At 35.3% G+C, this 20,610-nt stretch overlaps 1 protein-coding gene across 1 annotated transcript in view; it reads right to left on the reverse strand.

The window, feature by feature from the left end:
- Positions 1-14,381: 14,381 nt before the first annotated feature.
- The window catches only part of LOC140149070 (uncharacterized), a 72,161-nt gene continuing 65,932 nt past the window's right edge, over positions 14,382-20,610 (reverse strand). The window contains exon 27 of the mRNA XM_072171228.1: positions 14,382-19,472. Within this exon, the coding sequence (XP_072027329.1) occupies positions 19,126-19,472 (347 nt within the window). The 3' untranslated portion in view covers positions 14,382-19,125. The remainder of the gene's footprint in view (positions 19,473-20,610) is intronic.

Below are 20,610 nucleotides of genomic sequence, written 5' to 3' on the forward strand. Positions count from 1 at the left end.
AGAGTTTGTTTCTTTTTGTAGCCAACTAAGGACATTTTAACACACATGGGCTAAAATGTGTCCTGATATATGAACATATTCGGGTCTTTGTGTCATGTACAAGAAGCATTACACTTCATTGGTACAGCGCCAAAAACTTTTTGATATATTCACGACATGGTAGTCCATGATTGGATATAAAAAGTTTGTCAAGCATAAACTCACACGTCGTTATCTCCTGTCATTCTTCTTAAGCGACAGATTTATCTTTCGCTGCTCTACAAATCACTAGCAACCAAATCTTTTACAGCCATGGCAAACTTTTATATCCATTCTCTTACATCATAAATGAAAACGCTTTCTTGTGTTGTTATTGATTATCATATGCACGAGTTATAAGCAAAGTTATTAGTCATGAGGCTATGTACAAAATCCTTAATTGCAACTATACCTGACACGGATTTACATGTTGACAACCAGCGGCAAAATATATTGCCCCTTATGCAACTGGCAACACCGTATATATACAAAGTAAAAAGAGAGAGAAAAAAAAGTGTGAGGAGTTATGATTATGACGCTATTGCAATGCGTAACCGATGAAAAATGGGCTCTTCTGTTTGAAATTCAAACCCCGATTTTATCATCCTCTTGAAATTTATAGGGAGCTGCTAATATACCGAACGGTGAATTTACAAAATGTACTTCAAAAGAAACGAGAATACTTTGAGCCGTGCATCAAAACGATTCTTACATGTCTGTTTGCTTGAAAATCATTAATGTTCCCGGCTGGGATCCGAAACATCAGATTATATCATGCATATCTTCATACATTTTAAATATGGAGAGTATGATAAGGATAATGAACTGAGTGCAATGCATTCGTCAAGATAATCGCACGCGCCGTGGAGTTATTGCATTTAGCTTGAGAGCCGATAGGCTCGAAAGCTAAATGCAATAACTCCATGGCAAGTGCAATTATCTTGACGAATGCATTTGCACGAGTACATTATCCGTCATACACTTTGAGTGTAGGCCTATTAAAACAATAGGCAATATTAATTGCTGCATTCATTATATTAGTTTTAATATTAGGAAAATATCTTACATTTTAAAAACACCGTCAGGACATTGACCAGCTACGTAGCATTTAACTGGTAAAGAAAATCAATTCCTGTAATCAATGGTATCGATTGCGCCATACGTCATACTAAAGCAGTATACAGACTTTTTATTGTACGTACAATATTGTATGTACAATATGTACGTTATTTAATCTATTGCCATTCTATTTCCAGTACTGTTTAAGTTCTAACGAATGTTTGATGACGTAAAAATCGATAATATATTTCTGCTAGATATTGTATGTAACATATTATCGATTTTTTTTCATCAAACATTCGTTAGAACTTAAACATTACTGGAAATAGAATGGCAATAGATTAAATAACGTACATATTGTACATACAATATTGTACGTACAATACTCGGAGTCTGAAGCGCGCTTTAGGTAACTTATTCACGCATGGTTTAATTGACTTGACTTTATGTTGTGATCATTTAATATCGTGGTTTCGAATACAGAGAGCACTGAACCAGTTGGAAACGATCGATTTAGATGTCAGACTAGTACTACGGTGAATATCAACTGGACTTTATAGCTCTATAATTTGAACTACTTATATTAAAACACACGACATTGGGATTTAACAATTTGTTCAGTATTATCATAGGCCTTCAAACACATGTGTTTGAAGGCCTATGGTATTATAAAGCATGATCATGATATTATGCGCTAGTGTGTGTTTCCCGGGCCCGGCTATGTTATTTTAGATATAGGCCTACATGTATTTCATTTGTAAAATGCTGAATATTTTGCGATGACACCCACCTGTTTTTGGCCCTTTTTAATTAATAGAAGCTCGATTATTCTCATTTGATGTTTGATTTATTTGAGGTCATTAATCATAATTTATGACAATGATATTTGCAAGGGTGCAACTCTACTAGTCTTATTACAAGACTGCCCTATCCCAACCCTAAACCCTAATCCTAAACTCCGTAAACGAGGACTGGACTCAAGTCTAGCGAGTTGCACCTTATTCGGTAATTGTACACTATTATAGAACACCGTTTGTAACTATACCATTTTAACACCACAGAATGTATATTCGTACTTTTTGTTGGTATATATATCGAACAGACAATTATATAGTTATGTGATCTCTGTGTCTAAAGCACCACCTAACTCTACTTTATGTTATGTGAAAGTAGTATTTCTAGTATTTGAGCGTGCACGTATTATCTAGAATCTATTGTTTAGCGTGCAGGTTTTAGATAATGCATTGTTTAGCGTGCAGGTTTATATAATTTGGGCTGTGAAGGGTAGTTCGCGAAAATAATGCACGGGAGAAGAATACATAACGATGAATAGAAACGGGCACTAGAAGTGTATGCGTTGATCACGTTTTATATGTCTTTGCCTGTCTGTGTTACATGAGGAACGGGAAAGGAAAGTAACGCTAGCTCAGAGAAACGTTGAGGCATAAAGTGTGCACTGGAAACGGACCATTCTGACATCGCCTTTGGGTGTCTAGTTTACGGTATATAACCAGACGTATCGAGCTTGGGGAAATTCCCATCATATTTTGTTTAAGATTGTTGTGATTTATGCTCATAATTCATGTAATTGATGTTGTTTAAATATCTGACATGTTTAAGTGTGTATTTTGAATGTGATTTAGCGTGGGGTGTGAGTAGTAATTGTATAAGAGCGATATACAGCATATCATCCGTTTCACGCAGGTGGTTTTCGGTCTCGCCTGAGCCGCACTGGCTTTATCTCGGCAATTGAACTGTGCAATCTCGCGGAAAGTTTCTCCCGTGAGTTAAAACAAGATAAACATCGCCTTGAAGACGTGATGCCTATTCATCGATATTACTAGCTAGCTATAGATACTCTCTTTTTTATCCTTCTTTGACATTTTCCTCGCTGTAATTCGAGCATAGTGACAAACAATTTATTGTATCATTTTTTCTTTGCTTTGATTTTCATTTAACATGTTTAAGAATCATTACCGAGATGACGTGTCATATATCAAATTTTAGAAAGTGATATATATTTGAACATGGAGAAGTCTTAGCTTAACGAAATACGCCTTGGACTGTTTGTACTTTAATCAGTCTTAGATTATACAATCACACAAAGAAAGTCATGTGTAATTCATTCTATCTTTAGAATGCAAGTGAAGATTTGTAAAGCGAAATCTCTATTTATCTTGTGCAAATGTATAGTTTATAGTAAGTCTAATAATAATTGTGGCTTTCAATTCAATGCCAACTAAAATGTCTACTTAAAGACGAAGATTAATGTTACATGGTTTATGTACAACATTTTAACATACAATTGTCCATGAAGAAAGATTTATTGTTCATTATCAATCGTTTTGGTTGGTAAACATGACTAAAAAGCGGTTATTTACCCCGTTGGCTATAGCATAATGTTGTGAAGCGTGACAAAGGTTAAAGACTGGCGTGACATAAGCACGGATCACCTGTCACACAGTAGCTTGACAAGAACACTATACAAGAGCAGGGCCAGCACGATGATATATGTATCAATGATTGCTTTATTTTAACCTTTCCTATGTTATAATGCTGAAATGATAGTGGAGAGTTTTGACAAGAGCACGAGCGAAGTATTTAGGGGGATATATTGACACTTGTGCGCTTAATTAAGAGAGAAAGTGTGGTTATGGCATTTTGACTTCTCAAGTGGTACACGAGATGGTTGTATGCAATGTGATTGATGGGGAATTTATAACAATAATGTTTGGATATTGCTTTTGTGCATATGTTCTTCATTTTTTGTTTTATTAATTTGTGTAAGTGTAACTTACCTCATTTGTATTGTAATTGGGTCCGGGAATTGGGTAAACTTGCTAAACACTATTCCCATTTATATAGTGCACGCCTGCGTGATAGCTTGCTTAATTGATGTTTTACTTGCGCATTTACACTTACTTCCTCACTACCATGACTACTGATGTTACATGCATGATAATATACAAAATTTATAAACATCTCAAAAAAAGTAACTAACCCCCTTAAATAATGGCCATTATTCAAAAACGGGTGATTGTATTACAAATCTGTAAAATGCGTTGGAAGCAGAATATATTTCTGCACATTTTGACACCTCATTTGTAGCAATTGACTAAATATTGACGTCACAGTGTACATTTAAATCAATGTAACCCAAGGTTTTAAAGTTGTAGTAAATTCTATTGATTTGTATTCAGTATAATGGAAGGAAATCTGTGTAATGATATCTGAGTGTTTTTAAGTGCAATTTTCAAATCTGGACCTCACTACATTAAATTGACCGGTGTTATCCGGGCTATCGTATCAAATGAGGTGTCAAAATGCGCAGAAATAAATTCTGCTTCCAAAACATTTTACAGATTTGTAATACAATAGCCCGTTTTTGAATAATGGTCATTATTTAAAGGGGGTTAGTTACTTTTTTTGAGATGTTTATTATTTTATCTATACAATATTATTATCTTTAAACAATGAATGAGGATTAACATGACAGATCAAAACGTGCTTATACCACATTTCCCGTTCCAAGACACGACTGATTTGAGGATGCCTTGACATGTAAATACATACAGAAGCAAACAAAAATAAAAAATAAGTCATTTTTGATATTATTGTTACCTTCGAGACAAATGGTCTATTTACATTTAACAAAGTGGTTTTGTCCAAGAGCTTGAACATTGCATAAAACAATTAATCAATTAGACAATAAAATGAGTCTGATGTGCACCATTTCCTGAAAAGGACAAGATACGAATATTACTTTTTAATAGGCAGTCTGTAGCCAAAGTGGACAAAGTATTACAGGTGTCATTATCCTGCACTGGACAATACAAGTCTATATCCCTTAAGGCAATTAAGAATAGCTCTCTTGAAAATCAAAGAGAGGAGAAAAATCGAAAGACAATCATCTTCAACTCTTGTGACTACCCTTCAATCACTAATAATGAAAAGTTGCCATTTTCTATACTGAAGTCATTAGCACGTTAAAAGACGGCATCGGAAAGTCTATTATGCGAATAACTTGCGCACCAATGAATTTCAATGGTACATTGATCAAGCATCAACATCAACTATGAAAAACACCGGTTTTTGAAAATCAGTGCCTCAGTGTATTATTGCGATTATAATTAATACATCAATGGTGTGAGGTGGTTTATTGTCCGCCTTAGTTTGGAATTCTCTTTTACAATTATAGTTTGTGTTTTAAAAGATGTCATAGATTCCTTCGACTCATTGGACGGTAACAAAAGTAAAAAATAATCAACAATTTTGACTTGAAATTGGCTTTTTATTCATAAAAGTCATCGCATTGAATTGTAACTTTGTGGATCCAGCCATGCGCAAGACTAAAATCTTTGTGATCGCGTTATGTTCGCTCCAAATCTTCGACCAATAAGTATAGTGGGTTGTATATAAGCACTGCGCCCTAAGGAACCTTGCTTCTCGATAAGAAGACGGGTGTTCCTGCACTACATGGTGGTCGATCGTGTCGATCCGATTCCAAAGTGACTCAAATTGCTATTAACTATCCTTTTATTCTTCCACTATAAAGATATTAAGACTTGCCAGCGGTAACATCTTGTTTTGGTCAGGTTCATTTCTGAGAAGCCTTTGTTTCATTTCATTCCTTCTATTGTCAAGATGAATTGCACTGTTTCCTAGCGAGTCATCCTTTTTCAAAGTGTCTTACAAAGTCTATTTTTGGTTTTGCACCCTTTGCATTGAAAAACTGTAGCCTTAAACGTAGCTTTGGGATGTGAAATGTGGTATAGGTGTGATTCAAGAGAGCGTAAAAATCGTTTCGATTTCTCACCTTCCAATCACGGTGCATGCGGCGAATGGATCGAAAGAAAGAGGCCCAGTCAATTTTTTTCTGGCGGCAGTAAAAAGTTTGTTGGGCCTAGTTTGAGTCACTTCTGTTCAAGCAATGCTACCATTTAAAGTTGTCTCAAGTGACATGACACTGTTTGCTACACATTTCTTCAAACGTGTTTTTTATGAGTCTTGACAACCACAGTAATTCTATATACAACAAAGATTAAAGTCAATATAATTGGACTGATTTGTCTTCATGGGTTAAGTAAAGACGTGATGGAAGTATAAGAGTTTGAAGGAGCAATCAGTTGGTGGGATGTAGAGATGGTTAAACCCGAGACCTCCGATTGTAATTGGAAGTGTTTGTATTGACCGATTATACAGAAAGAGTGCATGGGAGAAAGGGCCGACTTCATTAAATAAAATATGATATCTGTACTTTTATTAGCATTGGGTTAGATTTTATACTACGTGGAATAGGCTTTTACGACTGGAATTCATAATAATTAGTGGGTTTTTAGCGGGTTCGCCGTCGGACAAATTTAGAACTATAAATCTTTCGTCAGCAGTAGCTCTGACTTCTTCAGGACAAACTACCTAATAATGAGACAATCATTTAGGCTGCCTCTTGCCTACTGATGGCTCTGAAAAGAGCCGTTCACTGAAGATTGCCCCTTGTCAACAAAGAACAAGCAGATCTCGCCTGTCTGCTAAATTTGAAGGTTTGGTGGCTCTGAAAAGAGCCGTTCACTGAAGACTGCCCCTTGTCTACAGAAAACAAGCAGACCTCGCCTATCTGCTTAATTTAAAATGTTTGGTGGCTCTGAAAAGAGCCGTTCACTGAAGACTGCCCCTTGTCAACAGAAAAAGCGCATAAAGTAAAGCATCAATGCGCTTAACACATACATTTAAAGGTTTGGTGGCTCTGAAAAGAACCGTTCACTGAAGACTGCCCCTTGTCAGAGCCACCAAACCTTCAAACAGCCAATCACAGAGCCGCTATAAATCTCTACCACGTCCGCAATAATCATCTGATGTCAGTCTGTGATCATCGACCTCATAGGCAAGGGGCAGTCTATTTATTTATTAGAGTCAAGCGGTAGCATGACCAGCAAGTTTTAAAAAAAAACGACTGATAAAGAAGAATAAACAGATGCACCGCGGACTATATTTACACGAAACAAAACGCTATTGTTCTGTGATATTTTTCGCTGGGTACAAAATATATCTAAAACCATGCTAAATCTTATTTACTGTCGAAAGTGTAATATTTTAATAACTCGTTAATTCAAAAAGTTACACCAATCTTACAGTCAATCCGATTGTTTGATAATAAACAAACATTCTTGTATTATTTCACGCGGTATTTCATAGCCAAAATTAGTGTAAAATCATAGCTAATCATACTGATATCCAGAATCTTTCGTCACTGCTACAGCCATACATGGCTGTCACTGTCACACTACTTTTTGAGATTCACTTTCAAAATATACCCTAGCATTTTCCTGGATACCCTACATACAAATTCTGGATCCCATTCGCCAAAAAATCAAGTTTTTCACAATTCTTTTATTCTTTCCGGACCACAGCATACATTCATATTAATAACTACTCCACTTTCACACGTCGTTAAATCGGGACGTCCCCGTGGCGAAGTGGTTAAGGCCATGGACTTCTAATCCACTTATGAAGTTTTGCCCAAGTTCGAAACTTCCCACCACCTTTTTTTTAAATGTTTTATTAACCAATTTATTGTCATAAATCAAGAATAACACCATTTCGAACATCCATTGCTATTGTGATATTATATATTTTTTCATCAAACAAACATGTTTGATTTTTTATTCACATTTAGGCCTAGGCCTAGGGCCTACTTTCACCATCCAGATGCTTTCACCATGCCTGACTATCATGATATCTTCGTTATTTAAAACACATTTATCAATGGCTCTGTTCACAGCTCAGACTGAAATTATATTTGGAATAAATATTATAAATTGTCACAAATTAAAATCACAAACAGCGAAAGATCGCCAACAACTACCGCTGAATATTGTTATTCAACTAGATTTCCCCACAGGGCTATAAAGAACCACAAACCACGAAATTTGGATATATACTAGATCGCCCTGCAGGGCTATAAAGAATCACACACCACGAAATATGGATATCCAACAAGCTTAAACTATAAATTAGCTCCAGATAGAGGCAGGGCTTGATAAGGAAATTAAAATCACAAACCGCGAAAGATCGCCGACAACCGCCGCTTAATAGGGATATCCAACTAGATTGCCCCGCAGGGCTACAAAGAACCATAAACCGCGCAATTTGGATATCCAACCAGATTTCCCACAGGCCTATCGATTATAAAGAACCACAAACCGCGAAATATGGATATCCAACAAATTAAGACCACAAACCGCGAAAGATCAACAACAACTGCCGCTCAATATTGATATCCAACTAGATTGCCCGCAGGGCTATAAAGAACCACAAACCGCGGAATTTCGATATGCAACTATTGCCCCACGGGGCTTCAAAGAACCACAAGCCACGAAATATGGATATCCAACAAGCCAGATTATAAAGAACCACAAACCGCGAAATATGGATATCCAACAAATTAAGACAACAAACCGCGAAAGATCAACAACAACTGCAGCTCAATATTGATATCCAACTAGATTGCCCCGCAGGGCTATAAAGAACCACAAACAGCGAAATTTGGATATGCAACTAGATTGCCCCACATGGCTACAAAGAACCAGAAACCACGAAATATGGATATCCAACAAGCTTAGACTATAAATTAGCTCCCGATAGAGGACAGGGTTTGATGAAAACCACAAACCACGAAAGATCGCCGACAACCGCCGCTTAATAGGAATATCGAACTAGGTTGCCCGCAGGGCTACAAAGAACCACAAACATTAAACACGATTATATTGCCTACTCGGGGCATTTAGACGCTTCCGTAGTATAGGCTTAAATATATTTACGTTGCCTTGAAAAATTAAAATATATTAAAATGTATATTGATCATTGTGTACGCATCTTAACATTACAGTCACGTGTGACAAGCAAGTTTTAAAAATAAACGACTGATAAAGTTTTGTTTAATTATTTATTGTCATGAATCCAGAATTGCAACTTCAAACATCTATTTTTCGTTTTATTTGTTTTATGGAGCACATCCTAACCTGATGACTTTCCAAGCTTGGAGCTGCTTGGCTACATTCATAAAAGAAAAAAATCTACCAAAAAACGTTGACAACGTAAAGAAATCAGCAAGTTTAAAAAACCCACCTCGGCTCACTTTTTGAAACTTGGTCCCATTTTAAACACCAACAGCAAATCGGTGTTTTTATTTTATTTCAACAGAACACAGCGTTTCCAACAAGATTACAACCCTACGTGTTATTTGTTTAATTCAATCATTAATCATGATTATTATAAAACAAAACACAATAGGATATTGGCTTACCGTGCAAGAACAAGATAATAACCTTTCAGGTCGTTCCAGAAAGCTTAAAATTAATATCGCATCTGCACATTAAAGATACATAACACTTCTGGAAATGTTTTAAATTGATATAAATATGATAAAGTTTAAATCAGTACCTTTTACAAATGGGACCAAGTTTCAAAAAGTGAGCCGAGGTGGGTTTTTTAAAATTGCTGATTTCTTTACGTTGTCAACGTTTTTTTGGTAGATTTAATAATCACAAAGGTACGGGGCAACCTACTTTGTTGCCGCAGTTGCATCAGCAGATAGGCGAGGTCTGTTTGTTTCTTTTGACAAGGGACAGTCTTCAGTGAACGGCTCTTTTCAGAGCCACCAAACCTTTAAATTTAGCAGATAGGCGAGGTCTGCTTGTTTTTCTGTTGACAAGGGGCAGTCTTCGGTGAACGGCTCTTTTCAGAGCCATCAAACCTTTTAAATTTATCAGATAGGTGAGGTCTGCTTGTTTTCTGTAGACAAGGGGTAGTCTTCAGTGAAGGGATCTTTTCAGAGCCACAAAACCTTTTAAATTTAGCAGATAGGTGAGATCTGCTTGTTCTCTGTTGACAAGGGCAGTCTTCAGTAAACGGCTCTTTTCAGAGCCATCAGTAGGCAAGGGGCGACCTACATGTCTCACTATAGATACTTTGTCCTGAAGAAGTCAGAGCTACTCCTGACGAAAGCTTGACAGTTCTAAACTTGTCCGACGGCGAACCCGCTAAAACCCACTAATTATCTTATACTTCCCTTGTTATTTTTTGCCAATGTGGTTTAATAATTATTTTGGTTGTGTTTAGCTGACTATCTGTGCATTATACATTTCAGTCTTTCAGTAGCACACATAACAAAGATTATAATAACAAACACTTCAACAGTAGAACATGCTATCTTCAGAAGATAGCAAACAAATTTAATACAGATGTGGTGACTTCAGTAACGTGACGAATGTGATATACAATGGCGTTTCTGGTAGACTACGTTTAGTTGTTTCGGGTGCTTCCTTTGCTTAACGCTTGTTGCAGGTGTTTCTTGTTGTGAGTAATTAATGTGTTGGTGAATGGGGTTTTTCGTGTTTGTAGCTAAATTGATAGGTGTGTGATGTAGATCTTTTGTGTGTTCGGTGTTCGCGTGAGGGGGATGTGTTTCGCGGTGTTTTTTAGTTCGTCCAAATTATCAACAACAAAAAATAACAAAGGGACCACTTTCATGTTAAACCATTAAAAATAGCCCGAAAATGGCTGATTATAGGGTTAAGGGCCACACTTTGCATGTAAGCGAATTTATCTAGGAAAAAGGTCTACTTTTTGGAAATCCCTCCTAAAACATTCATGCATTTGTGTATGTGTTTGCCTGTAAGTAGGGGTGTGTGTGCTGGGTATGTGCGGTGGGGTGCATGGGGTGGGGGTGCGCGTGTTCTTCGTAACCTAGAAATGCACATGGTGGCGTAAAAAGTACAATAGATTCATAACTTGAGACACCTGATTTCAAACTGGTCAATATCCTATAATAAAATATATGATATTCACTTTGTCATAACAAATTACTTCACCTCTATTTCTTCGCTATACTTTTATGACAAGTTTGTATCTACAGTTAACACGGATAAGTGAAATCAACAAGGCATAAAGTTGTACTGGCAACTCAAAACTAGTCTTTATTAATTTTGTGTTGTGCAACGTATACGGTTTAACAGACCATATTAAAGATGGACCTGTGTGCGATTACGTTACCGGCGGTATTGTGAACTTTAAGAGTTTAAAAGTAGAAACTAATACAATTTTCACTATCTATACCAGAATACTGCAGACTTTGCAGGCTCGTTGATGATTTCTAAACATTTCTAAATATTAGGCCATTGCCTGCAGCAGTGTGTCATTCTATTGTATGTGATGTAAGCTCCCGTGATAAGCCTAAGTCAAAAATATACCAAAAGTCAATGTTTTTACATTTGAAGTATTATCAAACGCTTAAGGAAGTATGATTAGCCAGCAAAATGCGGTTAAACTGTTGAAAAGCTATCTGCACTGGTCGGAAAATGTCCATCACGCGAAGACAGTTCAAAAACAAAATTTATGTTATCAAGTGCAATTAATGTGAAAGGTTATGAAATTATTATGATTATGATAATTATAAATATATTATAATTATAATAATAATAATAATAGTTATTGTTATTATTATTGCAGCTGTAGTTGTTGTTGGTACTTATGCTGTTCCTGTCATTATCATTCCTCGTATTTGTGTATATAAGTACTAAATTTACCTATGCCAGAATCGTCATTAAAAAGAAAAGTAATGAGTCAAAATTTACATTTGTACAATTAGTAACATTTGAATGCAGTATACATAAACTCATTATACTCTATAGCTTCAGGTCAAAATTTGAGACACACTTATATTGAATAGAGGTTGATGAACTGTGCCACTATGAATGCGATCATTCGATCCCAATGTAGAATGACAGATGAGCTACACACCGAGCACCAACCAATCACAGATGTAAGCTAGGAAATGTCACACCATCAACATTTATATATATAAGTATCACCTTAACAAATTGGTCAAATTTAAATACCAAATGTGTTTGTAAAAATATCAATTTTTATTGACAGCACTCTTTTAATTGAAGCGACTATTTTCTCTTTTTCTAGCATCACAATATTGAAAATAAAGCAAATCCCTTTACTCGCCGATTTTACCCCGCGGTGGCTTAAGCACGCGACAAGTCGTATCCAAATCAATTCACTTGCTCTCATTGATTGTAACTTTTCATACGCTTGAAGCAATGATATACACAATATGTTATTTGCTCATCGCATTCCGCACAAAATCTATCAAAAATACAGCCATTTATGGGAAAACATTACGATTCTTTTCCCTTCCAATAGTGAGAAATTCGCATGTAGATACATGTATTCTAATATCATGCACTCATCACTCGTGTGTAGTAATGCATAAAAAATGGCGCGCAAAGTATCAACAAAAATTTACATGGTGATCATACATCGTCTGCCGTCAGAAAGGAGTTAGAACTTCTCGGTTGCTTGAAGCAATAACACAAGAGGTTAAGACACGATGCATTGTAAGAGCTGAGTTATGAATTTCATTGAGGGGCTCGTTTAAGCGAGGCCATCGTTTCCTGGCGTGCTATTCTCAGTGAAGTTACGGCAGGTGTTTTGGGGATTTCGCTGCCCGCTAGTGAAATCCGCTGATCATTCAAGCGAAAACCACGATTTCCTACAAGTCCTAGTTCTCCGGCAAAGCGGAGCGATGAGTCCAGTGTTACCAAATTGAGTGATTTTTAACTGTTTTGAGGAAGCTGATATTTAATAAACAAATATTTTGCTCCTTTGCAACATTTTTTATAGCATGAAATGATACAAAATTTGTATGAAAGGAGCAAACTGCTGACCATTATTTCATCAGTGCCCTCTAGATTCTGATACATGCGACTGTTTAATATAATTATATAAAACGTACATGCTTAACAGGTTTTGGGTAACATTCAATGTTATAGCTGATTAATACCAACATTCACCACGATATCAGAATTTAAGCTGCCAGTTGTTCACTTTTGGATTCATATGATATCCAAATTTACAACCCAAATATTTCCTCTCCGAAGTTATTAAAAGCCATTCTCAACGCTAACGATGTTCATTAGAAACAACTAAGAGGAACAGCTATGGGTTCAAAGATTGTTCCAGTTAATATGCCACCCGCTTTATGGGAAAAACGTTTGTATGAACATGTTCAAACTGTCAGTTGGTATGATAAGAACTGACTTAGATACTTAGATGACTAGTTACTCAATAACGACATGGGCAGTCTTGATGCATTTGTATTCCATTTTATACAATTTTTACAGTTCTATCGCATTCCAGTAACTCCATTATTCCAGTGATATCAACGATCAAATCAATTCTATGATAATTAGTTAGAAGCATATTATTTTTTATAAAGTTACCGTAGGAATAAACAAAATGTTCCTGTCAATTTAGCAAGAATAATATGCATAATTGATTCTAATGACGCTAAAGATGAACGATTTACAGAGTTAAAACAAATGCTTGGCAAATTGAAGGCAAGATTAATTTCACATGAACCATCAATTTTGTACATGTGATAAATATTTCTGGACAAAAAATTCACAGTAAACATGGTAGACTCCTCCAATTTTTGGCCAAATTATGGAAAAATTGACTCATCCCTTAACTCCCGTATTTAGAGTTCATAGACAACGAATGCTTCTCCTTATTTTATCAGGTGCATAATAGCACAAATTAACTTCTCTGTTTCATGAACATTTAAAGTTTGTACATTACGTTAATACTTTGCTGTTTAAAATATTTTATTTAAAACTAGAATTACGCGGTTCGTAATTAATAAGGTGCCACCCACAACAATGTTATTTATAAATTGCAAATTTATAAATTTGAAAATAGCATGGCACAAACTATATAGCATATTTGGAAATTGGAAATTGGAAATTTATCGTTTATTATTGCGTGTAGGCTGCAGAGTGGATTAATTAATGAAATGTCAGGCAGAATATGCAAATAAGCGGATTAATATTCATAAATATGCAAATAATATGACACAAAACTATACAGCACGGTTCGAAAGTGAGGTAAACGTACATGGTTTTTGGTAACATTCGATGTTATACGGTAGCTGATACCAACAACATTCACCACGATACAAGAATTTACGCTGCCAGTTGTTCACTTTTGGATTCATAAATATCCAAACTCACAACCCAAACATTTCCTCTTCGAAGTTATTGAGCCATTCTTAACTTCAACGGTGTTCATTATAAACAACTAAGAGGAACTGCTATGGGTTCAAAGATTGCTCCAGTTATGCCACCCGCTTTATGGGAAAAACGTTTGTATGAATATGTTCAAACTGTCAGTTGGTATGTTAAGAACTGACTTAGATACTTAGATGACAAGTTACTCAATAACGACATGGGCAGTCTTGATGCATTTGTTTTCCATTTTATACAATCTTTACAGTTCTATCGCATTCCAGTAACTCCAATATTCCAGTGATATCAACGATCAAATCAATTCTATAATAATTAGTTAGAAGCATATTACTTTTTATAAAGTTACCGTAGGAATTTAAATGTTCCTGTCAATTTAGCAAGAATAATATACATAATTAATTCTATTATGACACTAAAGATGAACGCCTTACAGAGTTGAAACACATGCTTCTTGACAAACATTATACGATTCAAGTAATTAAAAGAATTAATTAAAGAGATCTCTTGTTTCCAAAATCCAACGCTGGTGAAAACAAGAACGTTTTAACTTTCGGTCACTCGGTCAATCCTGAAGACCGAATAAAAAAGACTAGTTTGCGTATGACGTCCTGTCAACAAGACCAAAAATGCCGTACTGCACAGCGCAGGTCAGCAACCAATCACGGCGCACATTTGCCCTGACGTCAGACGCAAACTAGTCTTTTTAATTCGGTTTTCAAATATATGCCACCCGCTTTATGGGATTGATCGAAAAACCGTTTGTATGAACATATTCAAACTGTCAGTTCGTATGTCACGAACTGACTTAGATAATTATTTAGATGACTGGTTACTCAATAACGACATGGGCAGTCTTGATGCATTTGTTTTCAGTTTTATACAATCTTCACAGTTCTGTCGCATTCCAGTAACTTCAATATTCCATTCCTTGATATCAACGATCAAATCAATTTTATAATAATTTAGTTAGAAGCATATTATTTTTTATAAAGTTACCGTAGGAGTTTATAAATGTTCCTGTCAATTTAGCAAGAATAATATGCATAATTGATTCTAATGACGCTAAAGATGAACGCCTTACAGAGTTGAAACAAATGCTTCTTGACAAACATTATACGATTCAAGTAATTAAAAGAATTAATTAAAGAGATCTCTTGTTTCCAAAATCCAACGCTGGTGAAAACAACAACGTTTTAACCTTTGGTCACTCGTTCAATCCTAACTACATCAATGTAAGTAATGTCGTAAGTATTTTCTTCATATGCTTAAAAGATTGAAAGAATGTCTTAAGTTCTTTATGATAACAATTAAGCTTAATAATAATGGCATGTCATTTAAGATAATCAAACAATAGCATGAATGGCAAAAGTAAAAACCTTGTTGATGTTATGAAAGGTAACGGTTGTAATGAAAACTACATTGGACATCAAATACAAATATGCAAGCCTATTTTCATAATTTCATAATTCTGGCCAAATTAAGGACAAATTGACTCATCGCTTAACTCCCGTATCAAGAGTTCATAGACAACGAATGCTTCTCCTTCTCATTTTATCAGGTGCACAATAGCACAAATTAACTGCCGACCATCATAGCATCAGTCAGATTCTGATACATGCGACTGTTTAATAGAAAACGTACATCCTTAACAGGTTTTTGTATTAAACATGCGATGTTACAGCTGATTATACCAACATCAGAATTGAAGCTGCCAGTTGTTCACCTTTGGATTCAAAAATATCAAAATTTACTACCGAAACCTTTCTTCTCCGTAGTTATTAAAAGCCATTCTCAACTCCAACGATGTTCATTAGAAACAACTAAGAGGAACAGCTATGGGTTCAAAGATTGCTCCAGTTATGCCGCCCGCTTTATGGGAAAACTTTGTATGAATATGTTCAAACTGTCAGTTCGTATGTTAAGAACTGACTTAGATACTTAGATGACAAGTTACTCAATAACGACATTGGCAGTCTTGATGCATTTGTATTCCATTTTATACAATCTTTACTATCGCATTCCAGTGACTCCAATATTCCAGTGATATCAACGATCAAATCAATTCTATGATAATTAGTTAGAAGCATATTATTTTTTATAAAGTTACCGTAGGAGTTTATAAATGTTCCTGTCAATTTAGCAAGAATAATATGTATTATTGATTCTAATGACGCTAAAGATGAACGCCTTACAGAATTGAAACAAATGCTTCTTGACAAACATTATACGATTCAAGTAATTAATAGAATTAATTAAAGAGATCTTTTATTTCCAAAATCCAACGCTGGTGAAAACAAGAACGTTTTAACCTTTGGCCACTCGTTCAATCCTAACTACATCAATGTAAGTAATGTCGTAAGTATTTTCTTCATATGCTTAAAAGATTGAAAGAATGTCTTAAGTTCTTTATGATAACAATTAAGCTTAATAATAATGGCATGTCATTTAATAATCAAACAATAGCATGAATGGCAAAAGTAAAAACCTTGTTGATGTTATGCAAGGTAACGGTTGTAATGAAAACTACATTGGACATCAAATACAAATATGCAAGCCTATTTTCATAATTTCATAATTCTGGCCAAATTAAGGGGTACTACACCCCTGGCCAATTTTGTGCCTATTTTTGCATTTTTCTAAAAATATTATAGCGCATTGGTGACAGGTAAGATATGTATATTATAGGGACAAAGACTACAACTACTGCACTAAAAATTCAGCAACTCAAGGCAAGTAGTTATTGATTTATTGATCAAATATTGGTTTTCCTCATTTTTGACTGTAACTCCACAACTGTTGTCTGTGCTGAAATAAAATTTCCAGTGCAGTAGTTGCAGTCCTTGCCCCTATAACATACATATCTTATTTGTCACCAATGCGCTATAATTTTTTGAGAAAAATGCAAAAATAGACATAAAATTGGGCAGGGGTGTAGTACCCCCTTAAGGACAAATTGACTCATCTCTTAACTCCCGTATTAAGAGTTCATAGACAACGAATGCTACTCCTTATTTTATCAGGTGCACAATAGCACAAATTAACTGCCGACCATCATAGCATCAGTCAGATTCTGATACATGCGACTGTTTAATAGAAAACGTACATCCTTAACAGGTTTTTTTGTATTAAACATGCGATGTTACAGCTGATTATACCAACATCAGAATTGAAGCTGCCAGTTGTTCACCTTTGGATTCAAAAATATCAAAATTTACTACCGAAACCTTTATTCTCCGTAGTTATTAAAAGCCATTCTCAACTCCAACGATGTTCATTAGAAACAACTAAGAGGAACAGCTATGGGTTCAAAGATTGCTCCAGTTAATATGCCACCCGCTTTATGGGAAAAACGTTTGTATGAACATGTTCAAACTGTCAGTTCGTATGTTAAGAACTGACTTAGATACTTAGATGACAAGTTACTCAATAACAACATTGGCAGTCTTGATGCATTTGTATTCCATTTTATACAATCTTTACTATCGCATTCCAGTAACTCCAATATTCCAGTGATATCAACGATCAAATCAATTCTATGATAATTAGTTACACGCATATTATTTTTTATAAAGTTACCGTAGGAATTAAGAAATGTTCCTCTCAATTTAACAAGAACAATATGCATAATTGATTCTAATGACACTAAAGATCAACGCCTTACAGAGTTGAAACAAATGCTTCTTGACAAACATTATACGATTCAAGTAATTAATAGAATTAATTAAAGAGATCTCTTATTTCCAAAATCCAACGCTGGTGAAAACAAGAACGTTTTAACTTTTGGTCACTCGGTCAATCCTAATTACATCAACATAAGTAATGTCGTAAGTATTTTCTTCATATGCTTAAAAGATTGAAAGAATGTTTGAAGTTCTTTATGATACGAATTAAGCTTAATAATAACGGCATGTCATTTAAAATAATCAAACAATAGCATGAATTGCAAAAGTAAAAACCTTGTTATAAAATGTAACGGTTGTAATGTAAACTACATTGGACAAGGAATATACAAGCACATTTTCATAATTTCTAATGAGCTTACAAAAGTGATCATGCTAACATATGAGTTTTCTTATTCACATGCACCATCAATTTTGTACCTGTGATAAATATTTCTGGACAAAAAATTCAATTGTAAATATGGTAGACACCTCCAATTACTGGCCAAATTAAGGAAATATTAAGGAAGACTCATCCCTTAACTCACGTATTTAGAGTTCATACACAACAAAATGCTTTTCCTTCTTCTCATTTTATCAGGTGCACAATTAACTTCTCTGTTTCGTGAACATTCAAAGTTTGTACATTACGTTCATACTTTACTGTTTAAAATATTTTATTTAAAACTAGCATTACGCGGTTCGTAATTAATAAGGTGGCACCCAAAACAATATTATTTATAAATTGCAAATTTATAAATTTGCAAACAACATGGCACAAACTATATAGCATAATTTGGAAATTGGAAGTTGGAAGTTTATCGGTTATTGTGTGTAGGCTGCAGAGTGGATTAATTAATTAAATTTCAGGCAGAATATGCTAATAAGGTCGTTAATATTCATAAATATGCAAATAACATGAAACAAAACTGTATAGCACAGTAGCACACAAGACCACAATACCCTATCAACTGAAGTTGATTGGTTATTGCAAGAGTAATTGCTCACCCATTCATAACACTTTGTAACTTTTAGCAAGGGCGCTATTAATGGTTGTTGTTAAATCAATGTTGTCAAGGAAATATGTTTGACCATTGCGAAAGGGCACGGTTCACAAGTGAGGTGAACACGACTCCCTGACTCCTAACCGCAATATTCCAAACTTTTTCACACGATTGTATAATATTTATAATGGTTTTCCCAATTGAGCGAACTCTAACCAATTTTACTCATTAATCTTGCCTTCAATCCAGTTAATTAAACGAGGGACGTGTGTATAATACCCATAATACCCTTCGTTAGCACACCCCACCCCAACTAACAATCCCAACCTGATACCACTTTTCACGCCATTCAGACTCTCCATCGACATTCTCAGGACGCCATTTTCTAACGAGTGGACCACCAGAGTCTCCTGAACAAGCATCTATGGAACCATCCGCATATCCTGCACAAAACATCCTTTTGGTCAAGTTGCCATTAATTTGCCAATCTTTGATTTGGCATTTTGGGTCATCTCTGCTTCGTATTGGCAATGCTAGTTGCTTCAGGACATCGCTGTATTTCTTCTCGTCGTTTTGGTTCATCTTACCCCAGCCGGTAGCAAATGTTTTCCTTTCTTCTCCTGTTCTCACCAATGTACTCCCTTTCAACATGTTGAAAAAATATATTTGATGGAGTTTAGATGCAAAACGCAATAAATGATTTTCAAGGAAACATCCCAAAAATAGGGTTGAACAAAACTAGCCAATTTTAACAGATCGTGCACAATGGCTCTAAATGGGGGTATTGCAAGTCCGTATAGTATTGAAAAATCGCAAACATAACTTAAAATACTTTGTCGGCTCAGTGCAAGTGACATTTGAGGCAAAATTGAATCATAAAAATATAGGTAAGCGCACATTTTAAGCCAATTTACAAATATTAGAATTAATTCAATTTTTAATTGAAAAGTTAAAAAAAAAATAAGTAAAGAAATTGCACTAACGCTATACGACTTGTCAAACATCTACTAAACTTACAGTTGGATGACGGTGGCAGGCACACGGTGCGTACAAATGGTCCCAGGTCAAACGGCTCTGTTAGTTCCAAAAGGGCTATATCAAAATCGTATTTGGGTAATTTGGTACGATTGTATTTGTTGTGAATAATTAGCCGTTTTACTTCTTTTCGTTGTTCTCTGTTCGAATATGCATCATAGCCCTTCTGAATTCTCTCATTTATACCTAATAGAAAATGGTAAATAAGAGTATGTGTTATAAATAAAACATCAGAATTAACAAATCACCAAACACAAATTTATTGCCGATCACATTGACTACGTGCAATGAAAATTCAACTCGGGCAAATAATTTCTATATCTTCGCTTATTGTTTTAATTTGATGTCTTAATCATGTTATTGTAATTACTTACCCATGACAACCAACAGTTTGTTTGGATCGTTCCTAGTTGGATAGTCTTTATCTGGATCGAAGCAGTGGGCCGCCGATAGGATCCAATTCGGTTTGATCAGAGTTCCCCCGCAGAAAAAACTGGGCTGAAACCACCAAATAGAAGACAGAAGAGGAAGAGATAAGAAAAGGGAAAGTGAAAGAAAGAGGGAGCAAGAGAACACGAACGAAAATAATTGAGAGAATCCAACCGCATAAAAATCAATCAATGGGAAGGACATACCGTAGAAATGTTCATTCACAATGTCATTAAATGTGTATTGAGAAGACACGGTCGATACATATGCATGTCGAGCTTGGTGCGATTCTACATAGTGCTAGAATGTATCAAT

This window comes from Amphiura filiformis, chromosome 3 (genome assembly GCF_039555335.1).
Source record: "Amphiura filiformis chromosome 3, Afil_fr2py, whole genome shotgun sequence".
Classification (NCBI taxonomy): Eukaryota; Metazoa; Echinodermata; class Ophiuroidea; order Amphilepidida; family Amphiuridae; genus Amphiura; species Amphiura filiformis.